Source organism: Leptodactylus fuscus, chromosome 4, assembly GCF_031893055.1.
Source record: "Leptodactylus fuscus isolate aLepFus1 chromosome 4, aLepFus1.hap2, whole genome shotgun sequence".
In the NCBI taxonomy this organism is placed as follows: domain Eukaryota; kingdom Metazoa; phylum Chordata; class Amphibia; order Anura; family Leptodactylidae; genus Leptodactylus; species Leptodactylus fuscus.
The window spans coordinates 26,539,733-26,554,731 of record NC_134268.1 but is presented as its reverse complement, the minus strand read 5'-3'; the positions used below and the strand labels follow the sequence as shown (position 1 = coordinate 26,554,731).

The following is a 14,999-nucleotide window of genomic DNA, read 5'->3' as shown; positions in this document are numbered from 1 at the left end:
CCAATGTGTTGGAAGAAGATCAAAAAAGTGTGCACTATTACACACCAGATACTAGTTCAAGTAATATTCTCCCAGTTGTGAGGGGCTTTCTTGATAAGCATTCTTCCAATATGGAAAAATTCTGTATTACTGGATATATTTTTAAACAAAATTTTATTGAATTTTGAATGTTATCATAAACAGTACAAAAACACATGGAAAAATTAGGAGTCGTAACATAGAAATAGGTAATTAAACCATCCTCAATACCAAGTCTAGACATAGACAGGAACAGACAATCAAGACATGGGCAACAACAAGATGGGGGGTGGATCAGAGACCATGGAGGATATGCTATGTATCACACAGAGACCAAATGTACAGGAAGGCCTCGACTGTGTTGTTAAATGTAGCAATGAGATACTCCAAACTCCTAACATCTATAATACGAGCCACCACGGCTGGGCCCGTGAGAGGCTGAGTATTCTTCCAATCTTAGCTACAGTGCATATATAAAAGAACAATTTAGATGACTTTTTCCCTAGATGTCTGGGTAGTAGATTGAGAAGATACACTAGGGGATCAAGTGGGACACCTTGGAGTAAAAGTCATGACCTTAAAGGGATCCTATCTTTCAAACACTTTTTTTTCTGAGTAACACGTCGGAATAGCCTTAAGAAAGGCTATTCTTCTCCTACCTTTCGTTGTCTTCTCCGTGCCGCCGTTCCATAGTAATCCAGGTTTTTGTCAGTATGCAAATGAGTTTTCTTGCAGCACTGGGGGCAGGCACCATTGCTCAAACAGCACTGGAGGCGTCCCCAATGCTGCGAGAGAGCTCTCTCCAGAGTCGCCTCCATCTTCGTCAGCAACATCCTCTTCATCCTCTTCTTCCGGTGCGGGTTTCAGACTTCTAGGCCTCGGGCTGTTTGAGCGCTGGGGCCTGCCCCCAGTGCTGCGAGAGAGCTCATTTTCATACCGACAAAAACCGGGATTCCTACAAAACGGCAGTGCAGAGAAGATAATGAAAGGTAGGAGAAGAATAGCCTTTCTTAAGGCCATTTCGACGTGTTACTCAGAAAAAAAAGTATTTGAAAGATAGGATCCCTTTAACTTCTAACCAGTAGGGTCGGATCAAAAGGCAGCCCCAAAAGATATGGAGTAGCGTTCCCTCCTCTGAAGGGCATCTTGAGCATGAGGGGGGGATGGGACATTAGGATTAAGAGTATGGAGAAGAACTGGGGTATGGTATCAGTATATCAGAGTCTTATATTGAGTCTCACGGACAGATATGCATGTAGAAGATTTAGCTGCACAGCACCATATTATCTGTCATTGGGCTGGTAAGATCTGCTTACCCAAAGCCTCAGTCCAGTGAGTCATGTATTTGTGAGTCAGGGAAACACGTTCCTCCGGAGAGGACAATAGTCAATAAATGTCTGAAATCAGACCTTTCATAGAGGTGCTTGCACAACACAACCTCTCAACAACAGAAGGGCTGGAAACCTGTGGAGCCCCAAACAAGGTAGCCATGAAGTGGGGCTATCTGCTGGTAGTGAAACCATTCTCAGAGAGGCAAGTGCAGAGCAGAAGTGAAGAAGTCAAAGGACTTGAGCTCTTGGAATTTTACTGGATATATTTAATTATTCATGCAATGTTGGGAATGGAGATCCTCAACTTCGAATGAGAGAGACATTAGTGGTTCTGATTTTAAAGGAGACCAATAGATCTAATAGAAGTTTCATTGTATTTACCAATCTACCTGATGAACACAAACTATAAAAACTTTTATCAAACGGGGCACACGGTGGCTCAGTGGTTAACACCGCAGCCCTGCAGCACTGGGGTCCTGGTGTTCAAATCCCATCAAGGGCAAAAAAAACATCTGCACAGAGTTTGTATGTTCTCCCCGTGTTAGCATGGATTTCCATCCCATGTTTCAAAAAGACATACTGATATGGAAAAATGTACATTGTGAAAGAAAAAAAAATATCAAAAATCTTGGCTGCTCATTTTGCCGGTGTGATGGAGAATCTTGGGGTCGGGGTACGGATAAATGTATCCATATATTGCTTATTCATTCTCTCAGGAGCCTTCGCAAGACTTGTATTCCCACCTCAGTAATGTTTAGAACTATGATAGGTGACAATTCCCCAGAATAAAGTCAGTGATATACTGTATAGTGTCAGCCCAGTTACTATACATCCAGCAGGGTAAGAAGTGATATCGGACCCATCTCTATTGCAATACCCTGGCAGAGACTTAGATGTGAGCCCCACATTGCCGCACTCAGCTGAGTATACAAAGGTTAAATCCTGCCTCCACCCATCCTATTCAGCTTCCATTGATGGGCAAATTGGTTTGTAATGATCTGGGTTTGTCCCGAATATTCCAAATTGTTCAAAAAATGGGTGCACCCTGATGGTGACATCATGATCATTGATTACATGGCCACGATACAAAGAAAGGGGCCGATCTATAGCATGGCTATGGGACCAATGAACATCCTGAGAAGATGAAGTTGGACGACCCCTTTAATGATGTTTGGAATGATGCTGAATTTGTATTTAGCCTCTAAATGATGAATTATATTACATGTAATGCTGACGGTTTCCCATTTGTTTTATCTGCAGCCCGGCTAGGGGCAGGCACTCACTGCTGCCACCATGTTTCTGTCGGTAATTCTCCTCCTTTGTGCCTCCATGCATATCACACGTAAGTAACTTTAAGTACTCCAGAATACATTAATGTTACTGATATATGGGGTTAAGCCGATCTTGAGATTTCAAGATCGATTTTAAAATCCGATTTGTCGATCATTTTCCAGCCGATCATGAAATTTGCTCGATCGCCGATTGGGATCTGGTCTTTTCCGATCCCGATCGCTCAACCCTAATTGTATATTATGTACACAGTGGGGTTGAGTCGATCTTGAGATTTCAGGATTGATTTTAAAATCCGATTACCCATCATTTTCCAGCCAATCCCGATCGTGAAATTTGCTTGATCGCCGATTGGTATCCGATCTTTTCCAATCCAATCATGCACATTATTAATTTCACAGGTTATCCAGCATTCTCAATAGGATGCAATAAATATTGCGTATGCATAAGAACAGCAAAACCCCCCCTCCCCCTTCGCTCTCCTTTCATAGATAAGTGGACATAATGGAATATACTATTCCTCCAGGGGGTAGGCAGCATTAGATTTGCCTGGGATTTACCACACTCACACACCAATGCCTATTAGAGAATTGGAAAATATGGCTGCTGGGGTTGTCAGGTTTATAAAATGGAATGGAGGGACTTGGGAAACACTGGAATGAGAGCACTGAGGAATCCTTGACGTAAATATTCTGAGCAATTTTTTAGCCATTTCTTTTACTGGCCAGAGAACCCCTTTAGTTTCAAAAGTATTTATTGTATAAAAGAAAAAAGAACAATGTACAGGTAGAAAAGTGACATTAGTATAAGCAGTCACTAGTGCAAAATGTACATAGTATAACATAGAAACAATGCACAAAGGAAAAAGGGAAAGGGTTAACAGCGCCAAAGATCAACTCTACCTAAGAAACCCAGCTTGATAGGTATTTATTGGACCTATCAACCCAGAGAGAATAGACTTTATACAGTAGAAATGTAGGCATTTATCGGAAATCGTGGCATTGATTTTTTTCATGGGGCATGATTGTTAATATACTTCCTTATGTAACTCCTTCACATAGCTGGCAGTTCTGATGAATCTGTTATAAATTGAAGAGCACTCTGTTTCTGGCTGTGATTGCTCCTCTTTGCACTTTCACCCCTTCTCTTAGAGATACAGCAGGGGATGGGATGTACATGGAAGATTAGACAGTAGATAGGGGAAAGTCTCCAAATTATCAAGTAGGACAGATCATGTAGGCTGTAGATAGAGGGGAAATTACACACATAGCACTATCCTTCCATCCAAATGATAGAACCCAATGGTCCACCACTCTAAGTCAATATGATCTAGTGAGTGGTGGGGTTAATGTAGGATGGTTGCTGTGATAATAGAAAACTACAATGCAAATGAGAACCTGTACCTCAAGATGCCTGTCCTATATCTTTTTTGTGAATTGCAGCCTGGGGTTTTGCTTTTGTGTCAAATTATTGTATTGAAATTTTTTTCATAAGAAAAATGTGCTCTTTAACCAAATTTGACCTAAGTTAATGAGGACACATCTATATGATACTATTACATATGCCATATATATTTTCTCTAGGCCCCTTAAATGACATACTATACAAAAATTCCATTGCACCCTTGCTGACTATGAAAAAGAACAAAAATTCCCTGACCATTGTTATTACACTTTACAACTAAATTCCAGCACAAATAATTGCATAAAACTGCTAAAAAAAGTGAAAACGTAAAAACTTGATTTCTCTCTAGGTCAGACAGAACGATAAAAAAAAAAGGTAAGACAAGTTGGTCTCACTTTTCAACTTTTTTCTTTGCAGATGGTCAAGTCTCCGTCAACAGTGTTAGTCCAACTTATGGTAGTGTGAATGGAGCAACAAGAATTACAATCCGAGGTCGAGGTGGGTACAATCTATACTCTACTAATTATACTAACCATATCAAGAAAACTTAGGTTAAGGCCCCGTGTTGCAGAAACTCAGCGTTTTTGTTGCAGATTTTGCTGCGTTTTTTTTTTTTTTTCCAAAGTGTATTTAACCAAAGTGTATTTAACGTCTCAGAGCGTCCTGTATGTTTTCCATTCCTTTTGAAGTCACTCCCTAAGGGGGCATTCACACGGAGTAACGCGGCGTTGATTCTGACATGATAACTCACGTACGAATCAGCGCTGCAAAACAGAATGCCATTGACTTAAATGGGTTCCGTTTAACGTGCGTAACACATTGAAATCAATGGGTTAAAATCAATAGCATTCTGTTTTGCAGCGCTGATTCGTACGCGAGTTATCGTGTCAGAATCAACGCCACGTTACTCCATGTGAATGCCCCCTGACTTTTGGCTCAAAAGAATGCAGTTAAATCTGCAACAAAAAAAAACGCTACGTTTCTGCAACATGGGGCTTTAGTCTTAGGTTAGGGCCCCATATAGTGAAATGCAGTAAAATATAAAATAAATTCAGAAAAAAACACTTTTCCGCTGCAGATTTTTTCCTCGATGTGTGGATGGGATTAGCCAGAATCCCTTCCACTTTGCAGGTACTGTAAAATGCAGCATTTTTTTTGGGCTGTAGCATGTTCACAACGTGGGGCCTCAGGCTCAAGCCGTAAATGAAGCAACAGCCAAGTGCTGAGCAAAAGCCGATAGTAACAACTTTGCAGATGAACCAGATAAGAGTTTGCAGAATACACATGATGACACTTTGGTGCCATGCTCTGATCTGCCTGCATATCATCTGATTTGGCTTGAAAAAGGTCTATCGGTGATCGAAAAGTTGCCTACCAGAAATCCTTCTGTAGCCAAACCCTGCCAATTAGGTTCCCGGCCTGCTAGTATTCCTACAAAGGTGTGTTTATGATTGACTGTGTTTGACCTTGGCGTGTTCCCTGACATTTTCCCTCTCTGCTGCCATTATCTTCTGACTACCTGTTGTTGACCCCAGTCTGTTCCAGGTTGACAGCATTGACTATGTTCTGACAAACTTGACACTTTCCTGACCTCCTGCCAGCTTTCTCACTCTGCGCAAACTCTGCTTGCCCTGACTATTTACCTGTCCTCTGACCTTGCATGTACTCTGCCAGCCATTAACTCTGCAATACTTAGACTATGTTTCAAAAGTAGTAAAAGTATTTGGTATTGCCATAATGTTATCCACCTGTTCCCAGCACCACACAGAGAGCGCTGTAAAACGAAACCCCAGAAATTATAAATGTTAATAAAAAAGGTGTTTTTTTCGCCTATCAAAAGATTAATAATTTTTTTACTACATTATACTGTACCCCAAAACGGTGACATTAAAAATACAACTTGTCCCACGAAATCCCTGGTTATTGAGATTTTTGAGACATATATTGAGATTTGTAGGGTCGCCTCTCTGATTATCTTCCTCCACTCTTTTAGGTTTTGCAAGCACTAAGCAATCCAATTATGGAGATGGAAGTAACTATGTGGGGAACAGCGTCCAGATGGTTTCCTCAACCCTCTCAATCCCATGTGATGTAGAACAAGATTACAGTGATACACAGATCACCTGCACCACCAGGTACGCCACCTCTTAAACTATAAGAGTAAGTTCACGCAGAGGATTGAGGCGGTATCCACCTCAAAATCCTGACCAAAAGGATGGCTCCCATTGAAATCAATGGGAGCCGCTCAGGAGTTTTGTTCTGGCTCCCGAAAAAAGAAGCAAGGTGCTAATTCTTCAGGCCGCTTTGACTCGTAATTCGACCTGAAGACACTCCCTCCTCTGGACTAGGCCCATTCAGTTGGGCCTAATCCGGAGAGGATTGCGCGACTGGATGCATTCAGTTGCGGCTTCCCATTTTTTGGACTGAAACCTGTGCTTTGCAATAAGTGCAGGTAAAGAGCGGTAAGGTGCCGCAATAGGGACAGGGACAGGCTCTGACACCGACTGCTTTATCATAAATGTTTCCTCACTGACAACAATGATAGAAAGAAATGGTGCTCCAATAACTAAATACTGAATATCACAGCTAAGGACCAACATTATTATTATTATTATTATTATTATTGTTATTATTATTAATGTCAGTGGCCCCAGGCAATATATCCTGGACAACCCCTGTAAATCCTTCAATAGGAACTACACCACTGTTTCTGGCACAGATGTATTTTTTTCTCTAGCCCATACTGTTCTCAAGTAGTTAGTGCTGTTAGGTAAGTGTTGTCAAATAGGAATAGGCAAGTGGGTGTGGTTCTGAGCTATGACACTGTCCATCTATGATTGGAGCTCCACCTTGCCTGCTTCTGCAAGACGCCATCCACATGACAGTAGAGAGCTTAACAGCATATATAAGGCATCAAAACTATCAGCTTTTATTATTTTAGAAAAATGGCGGCATGATAGATCTTCTTTAATCTTCTTGGTAGAGGCCATTGATTGAAAAAATAAAAATAAAACCTAATTTCTTGTGTTGCAGACCTATGCCGGAAGGTAATTACAAGATGATATTGAGTGTTGATGGTGTTACTCTGAACTACAAGTTTACCTTCCAGGTATGTAAATGCAATTTGTTAATAATTTTGCTTCCAACATTGAGTCTATTTAACCATCTCAAAATCAGAAACATTTTCGGGCTCATTCCTACATGTGGTTTTGAGGGCTATAACATTTTTTTTTATTTAATTTATTTCAATAAAATCAATAAAAGTTTTAGGTTTTTTTTTTAATTTTATTGTAAACAGTGCTACTAAAATAACATTAAGAAATAGTTTTCCCTCCTGGTGATAGAGCTAGTGTTGTGTCGCTGGAGACAGAGGTAGAACCCGTGATGTAGATGTGGTATTGGCATTTATGTTGTTCTTTTTAAAATTATTATACTTTTTTATATTTATCTTTTTATTTTTGTTTTTATTTTTTTTTCTTTTACATTGTGCCCCACAATACTTTTTTTTGCCTGATTTTCCATATAACTGGGGCTGATACATTTAGATGACCCAGCACCTCTAGTGGCGTAACTAGGAATGGCAGGGCCCCGTGGCGAACCTTTGACAAGGGCCCTCCCCTGACCGACTCCGAAGACCCCGACCAACCCCCCGCATTTCTGCGCACACTATTATGCCCCATAGTTGCCCCTGCACACAGCATTATACCTCATAGTGGCCCCTTCACCCAGTATTATACCCCATAGTTGCCCCTGAACATAGCATTATACCCCATAGTGGCACTTTCACTCAGTATTATGCCCCATAGTGGCCCCATCACCCAGTATTATACACCATAGTTGCCCCTGCACACAGTATTATACCCCATAGTTTCCCCTGCACATAGTATTATACCCCATAGTGGCCCCTTCACTCAGTATTATGCCCCATAGTGGCCCCATCACCCAGTATTATGCCCCATAGTTGCCCCTGCACACAGCATTATGCCCCATAGTGGCCCCGTCACCCAGTATTATGCCCGATAGTGGCCCCATCACCCAGTATTATGCTCCATAGTGGCCCCATCACCCAGTATTATGCCCCATAGTGGCCCCATCACCCAGTATTATGCTCCATTGTGGACACCCATTAACAATTATTATACTCTGGGGTCTGAAAAGAGTATAAGAGTATAATAATCGGAGACAGAGAGGGGGATACAAACATAAACACTGTTACTTACCTATCCCTGTGCTCCCCACTCCCGGTTATCTTCAATGACGTCAGGGACATCATGTGACTGGGGGCCTGCGTCGCGACGCATAACGATGCAGGCCCCGGTCATGTGACATCTTAGACGTCATACAAGTAGGCCCTGAAGCCTTTGCAGAGCGTGGAGAGGTAAGTAACACTGTTTGTTATGTTCGCTTACCTCTCCCGGGCCTCCAATCATTATACTCGGGGGTCTGAAACGTCATTCCTAGTTACGCCACTGATATTTAGTTACACTGTTTTTGCAATTGTAGAGGTATGGAAATATTGTACCTTAGCTCAGTGCCATGTCTTGTCCATGGCTCCTATTCACCTCTATGGGAGTTATTGAAACAGGATGGGACACTGTTGGTGTAAGCACTACCCTTGTTGTCTGGATTTGCGGACAGTGATTCCGGCTTCAGTAGGAATTTGCCAAGATGAAAATAATCCTTTAACATCGTCACAGTTTAAGTGTTGAATGGCAGATTTATTTTGACCTATTTTGCATACATAAATGTGTCTTTATATGATCTAGTTTCGGGCCTATAAGTACCACACCCCATCCATTACCAGTATAGGACCGGTCTCTGGGACTCCAGGTATTTATGGCTTTATTATTATTCGTTACAGATGGTCAAGAGTTAGAATTTTTTATATACCATATTTTTCGGACTATAAGACGCACTTTTTCCCCCCAAATCTGTACACTTGTATTGCCGTCTATGGGACTTGCAATCAAATGATTGCAGGTTCAAGCCCCCTAAGGGGGGGGGGGGGGGGGGGGGGGGGGAATAATAAAATAGTTAAAAAAGCTTTAAATAAAATATAGAAAAGTTCTAAATCACCCCCTTTCCCTAGAATACATATAAAATTAGAAAATTACTGTAAAACACAAACACATTAGGAATCCCTGTGTCCGAAAATACCCGGTCTACTAATATATTTCCTGTACAGTGAACGTCAAAATCAAAAGTGCTAAACCTGCCGGGTTTTTTTCACCATTTTGCCTCTGATTTAAATGAAAGGTGATCTAAGCAATAGACATTCCCCAAAATGGTAGAACTACAAAGTACATCTGGCCCCGCAAAAAAACACTCTGTAGGGTCTGTAGGGTCACCTGTCAATGTGGCCTTGCAGCTATTGCAAAACTATTAAATATATAATAAATATAATTAAATATAAACTATATTAATTATTTTACCATTTTGTTCAAATTTTTTTCCCCTATTTTCCTCCTCTAAAACCTAAGTGCGTCTTATAGTCCGAAAAATACGGTCATTGGTGGAGTCACTCCTGATTTTTGACAAATCAACAACAAATACGTCTTGAAAATTGCTTTCTTGAAGGGAAGGTTCACACTGCTCTGATTATAGTCCATTACTCTCATCAGTCGTAGAATGAGACAACATACTTTAACGGCGATAGAGTAAAGCTAAAATCACATGACAGTGAAAACTGGCTGTATGACACAGATGTCAGCATAAATTTCACTGTCAGTGAATGGGGGCTATTCTCATGACTTATTTTGACAGTCCATCATGTCCTGTTTTCGGCCATTTTCCCAGACCACTCCATACATTGAAATGTATGTGGAATCTGTGAAAACGGGTGCTTTGTCATGGCTGTTTTGCACCTTGGTGATGTGCATCTAGCCTTACTGATGCAGACAGAGAATGCTATCAGGTGTCTGTTCTTCTGGCCCATCGGAGGACCAGAAGAATAGACAAATGGATTGCTAAAATAATGGACACCATCATCAATTTGGCGTTCCTCAAATGTCTGTTCATTTTAAGTGAAATCACCAGACAAAAAAGTCAGGCTTGTAGGTCCTAACTATGGTTGAGTGATCGTGTTCGGAAAAGATCGGATTCCGATCGGTGATCGGAATTCTGAACACGATCTTTTTAGGTGGGATCGAGATCGGTGATTATTTTCCATAATGCTTTGCTACTGGCCAAGCATTGTGGGAAATGCTAACAATGTTAGCCTTCACACTGAGTATACGCTCAGTGTGAAGGCTCCGCTGCGGTTTCATAGGAATGAATGGAAGCTGCTGGCACACAGCCTTAACCCCCTGTGTGCCAGCTGCGTCCATTCATTCTAATGGGAGACTAGCTAACATCTCTAGTAGCTACTTACCTGCAGAGATGGCTGGTCCGGTGCCCGGTGTTCTCATTCTTCTTCTTCGCCTCGCTGCCCCCGCCTCCCAGGTTAGTGTTAAAGAGCTAGGAAGAAGGCGGGGCTTGTGGCTTAGGAGAGTGTGGGCGGGTACAGGGTGGGGAGACGTGACGTCTCCCCTCCCAGTACCCACCCACACTCTCCTAACTCGCCCACACTCTCCTAACCTGGGAGGCAGGGGGCAGCGAGGTGAAGAAGACCGAGAACACCGGGCAGCGGACCAGCCATCTCTGCAGGTAAGTGGACACCAGGGGGGGCTAAGTAGCCAGAGGATTAATAAAAAAATCCTCTGACTACTTAGTGATTAAAAAAAATCACTACACAGCATGTATTCTAACAATTAAAGCATTCACTTGTTAGATTCCATGCTGTATAGTGAATAGGATTGTTTTTAAAATCCGATCTCCGATTAGTAAAAAAAATCCCATTGACTTGCATTGGGATCAAGATCGGGTTTGAATGAAAAATGATTGGAAATCGGATTTTAAAATCGATCCTAAAAAGTCAAGATCGGCTCAACCCTAGTCCTAACAGAAACTGTGACACAGATGTGAACTCAGTATAGTGTAAAACACATGACAGAAGCAGGACGTACCTGCACCACCTCATGATAGAAGAGAGCTTCGAAGAAAGCGCCATCATGTTTTTTACATTAGAGGCAAAGGAATAGATGAATATGAAGAAGATCCGTCTGCATCAGTCATTCTATTACTATTAAAGTCTATTAGTCTCATTCTATGACAGACAAGTGCAACAGAACCCCCCTTAAGACCTGAGCGTCATAAATGGTAAAATTTGCGCCTTTAAAACTTTGCAACCCCTGTTATCAGAATTTTAGCTTCAGGCTGAAAACAAATATTGTATTTGGGATGGTCCAAGTCCATTACATGACTGCATCTTCTTTCTTTCATTTTTCAGGTTCTCTGATAACAATCAAAGGCAAAATCTACACTGATGCCTATGGCAGTGACACTTATCTGGCGTCTAATAGAAATAACGCTCGGATTCTCAGGCAAGTCATTTATGGAATGTTCAGGTTTGCTAAATGAATGTACAATTACAGGAGTCTGACAACAGCACTGACAGTATAGGGTGGAGCAGGGGAAAGTGTCATTTCACATTTTTAAACTCATAGTGAAAGGGGAAACATATTTGTATCACAGATTTTTAGGGCTCTTGCAAACTTTAAACTTTGCCTCTGATGTTCTCCTTAGTGATGCTGTAACTGCCAAGTGTTGCCAAGGAAAGCGTGTTCAGCTGTTATGTTAGAGCCCAGAGAGATAACTCAAAGCTTCTGGCCCCAGTGCAAAATCTATACCTCCCAACTTTTGAAGAACTGAAAGAGCGACAAAGTGTGTGGCACGCTATGCACGCCGTGGCAAATTTACCTCCACCCACTTTTATGTTGACTCCACCCATTCTCATTCATTTTTCATGTGCCCGCACACAGTATAATCCTCCTACAGTCACCCGTAAATTATATGTCCCCCCTCCATCTCTCCCCCAGTTTCATGTCCCCTCATCTCTGTCCCCAGTTTCATGTCCCCCATCTCTGCCTGCATATTCATGTCCCCCATCTCTGCGCCAGTTTCATGTCCCATCCATTTCTGCCCCCAGTTTCATGTCCCTCCATCTCTGCTCCCAGATTCATGTCCCTCCATCTCTGCTCCCAGATTCATGTCCCTCCATCTCTGCTCCCAGATTCATGTCCCCCATCTCTGCCCCCAGATTCATGTCCCTCCATCTCTGCTCCCAGATTCATGTCCCCCCATCTCTGCCCCCAGATTCATGTCCCCCCATCTCTGCTCCCAGATTCATGTCCCCCCATCTCTGCCCCCAGATTCATGTCCCTCCATCTCTGCTCCCAGATTCATGTCCCCCCATCTCTGCCCCCAGATTCATGTCCCCCCATCTCTGCTCCCAGATTCATGTCCCCCCATCTCTGCCCCCAGATTCATGTCCCTCCATCTCTGCCCCCAGATTCATGTCCCTCCATCTCTGCTCCCAGATTCATGTCCCCCCATCTCTGCCCCCAGATTCATGTCCCCCCATCTCTGCTCCCAGATTCATGTCCCCCCATCTCTGCCCCCAGATTCATGTCCCTCCATCTCTGCTCCCAGATTCATGTCCCTCCATCTCTGCTCCCAGATTCATGTCCCCCATCTCTGCCCCCAGATTCATGTCCCCCCATCTCTGCTCCCAGATTCATGTCCCCCATCTCTGCCCCCAGATTCATGTCCCCCCATCTCTGCTCCCAGATTCATGTCCCCATCTCTGCTCCCAGATTCATGTCCCCCATCTCTGCCCCCAGATTCATGTCCCCCCATCTCTGCTCCCAGATTCATGTCCCCATCTCTGGTCCCAGATTCATGTCCCCCATCTCTGCTCCCAGATTCATGTCCCCCATCTCTGCCCCCAGATTCATGTCCCCCCATCTCTGCCCCCAGATTCATGTCCCCCCATCTTTTCCCCCAGAATTCATGTCTCCATCTCTGCACAGTTTCATGCCGTTCTCTCCCCCTCCCTTCATCTGCCCCCAGTTTCATGGACCCCCTTCATTATGTTCCACCTCAATGTTTAACACAAAAATACACTGATAGTCACCCTTCCAACACTCCCCCGCCGCTCTCTCCGCAGTTTCACTAACAGAGTTGTAGGCGCGATGTGACATCATCACATCGCGCTTACACATCCACTAGCCGGAGTGCCGCGGCAAAGCAAAGAGCTGAGCTGTGACAGCTCCTTGCATTAGTCGCGTATGTATTCAACTCAGATCTGCGTCCTTCGCAGTCCCCCCCAGTCTTATGCATTGACTGCTAGATCTAATTGCTGACAGCCTAACTGCCTCTGAATGTAACAGTCATCCGTATTCAGTGTGTACCGGACGTGAGTGCTGAATAAGGATTTTCCTCAGTAATGCTCAATTACATCATTAAAGGAAAATTTCAGAGGCAGCTTTATAATAGACATTTCCAAAATTCCCTTGTTAAGTATACTACAAAAATGTTTTAAATCCCTTTCCATACATACAGTATATACTGTAAATAATGTGATGACTTCCCTTCACAGCAGTTTTTTGTTTTTTTGTTTTTTACTTCCTGCCTTTGAAAAGTCATGGCCAAAATTACATGTTACCTTTTATTTGTTATAATTGCAAATTTATATTGTTTTTTGTTATAACACCTTAACAAATATCCAAAGCTAAAAAAAAATTCTTAGGGTCACCATAGAATAAGTCTTCAGTATCAGATTGGTCTGACACCAGAACTGATCAGCTGATGTGGCCATATGCAAGTGCATGGGAGCGAGTGTAGTGGTGGTGCCTAGATCTGCAACTCTGCTCCTATTCACTTGCATCAGACCTATCAGACTAATCGGATTTGGACCGATTTGATACTGAAGACCTAGCCTGTGGAACATCACCTATTAAAGGATGTAAAGAGTTGGAGTTTGTGGATATGGTAAAAGGTCCTCTTTAAGGCTAAGGACCCCTTTCCCACGGAGTAACGCGTAGCTCATTTAGACACGTAAACACGTGTCAGAGCGAGGCGCTTCAAAACAGATCACATTGACTTCAGTGGGTGCCGGCTTATGCACGCTACACATTGAAATCAATGGGAGGCTTTATAACCCATTGATTTCAATGTGTAGCGCGCATAAGTCGGCACCCATTGAAGTCAATGGGATCTTTTTTGAAGCTCCTCGCTCTGACACGTGTTCAAGTGTCTAAATGAGCGGCGCGTTACTCCGTGGGAACGGGCCCTAAGGCCCCACATGGCGTCCCGCAGCAATAAAGCTCTGCGGGAAAAAACGTGGCAGCAAAGCATCAGTGTTCTTCCCGCAGATTTCCTCTGCAAACTTTCTCTTTCTATTATACCTATGGAGAAACCGCCAGTGTTTCCATAGGTATAATTGACATTCTGCGATTTCCAAAACTCCACCGGTTTTAGAAATCACAGCGTGTCCGCAACATGGCTGTTACCGCAAAAGTGGGCATGGGATTCGGTAAAATCCCATCCACTTTGCTCTGCGTTTCCGCATGTGAGACCCCGGCCTAAAGTGGTTTTCAGGGACTTATAAAGTGATGAGGATTGGTCATTAATTTAAAATCAATGGGGGATCCAACAATTGGGGACCCCCAGTATCATTTATTTGAAGCAGATAAGTTGAGTATTCCTCGCTCATCCCTTTCACATCAAAGGCCGTGTGACATCACGTTCATCGGTCATCAATATGTAGATCTATAGCGTCATGAAACGCCTAACACTGTTTCGGCTCTATTAATATTTACATGAAATGGATTTTTTAGTTCTGATTTTGTCACATTTCACAGGGTTTATGCCGGGGGAATGCCGTGTGACCTGCTTGTACCAAATTCTGATACTCTGTAAGTCATGTGGAACAAAATATCTTGTAAGAATACAATTGCTTTATAAGATTTACAGGAAAAATTAGAATTTTTTTTAAAATTTATTTGTGCATATTGACAGTCACTATAACACTTCTACTAATTTAATACACTAGGTGGCGCTAGCTACACACATGTA

General features: G+C 42.7%; 1 protein-coding gene across 1 annotated transcript in view; it reads left to right on the top strand.

Moving 5' to 3' along the window:
- LOC142201125 (fibrocystin-L-like) overlaps positions 1–14,999 on the top strand; it is a 152,763-nt gene that overhangs the window by 3,373 nt on the left and 134,391 nt on the right. The window contains exons 2-8 of the mRNA XM_075271950.1: positions 2,610–2,691; positions 4,461–4,541; positions 6,037–6,178; positions 7,077–7,152; positions 8,810–8,873; positions 11,371–11,464; positions 14,786–14,839. Of these exons, the coding sequence (XP_075128051.1) occupies positions 2,643–2,691; positions 4,461–4,541; positions 6,037–6,178; positions 7,077–7,152; positions 8,810–8,873; positions 11,371–11,464; positions 14,786–14,839 (560 nt within the window). The 5' untranslated portion in view covers positions 2,610–2,642. The remainder of the gene's footprint in view (positions 1–2,609; positions 2,692–4,460; positions 4,542–6,036; positions 6,179–7,076; positions 7,153–8,809; positions 8,874–11,370; positions 11,465–14,785; positions 14,840–14,999) is intronic.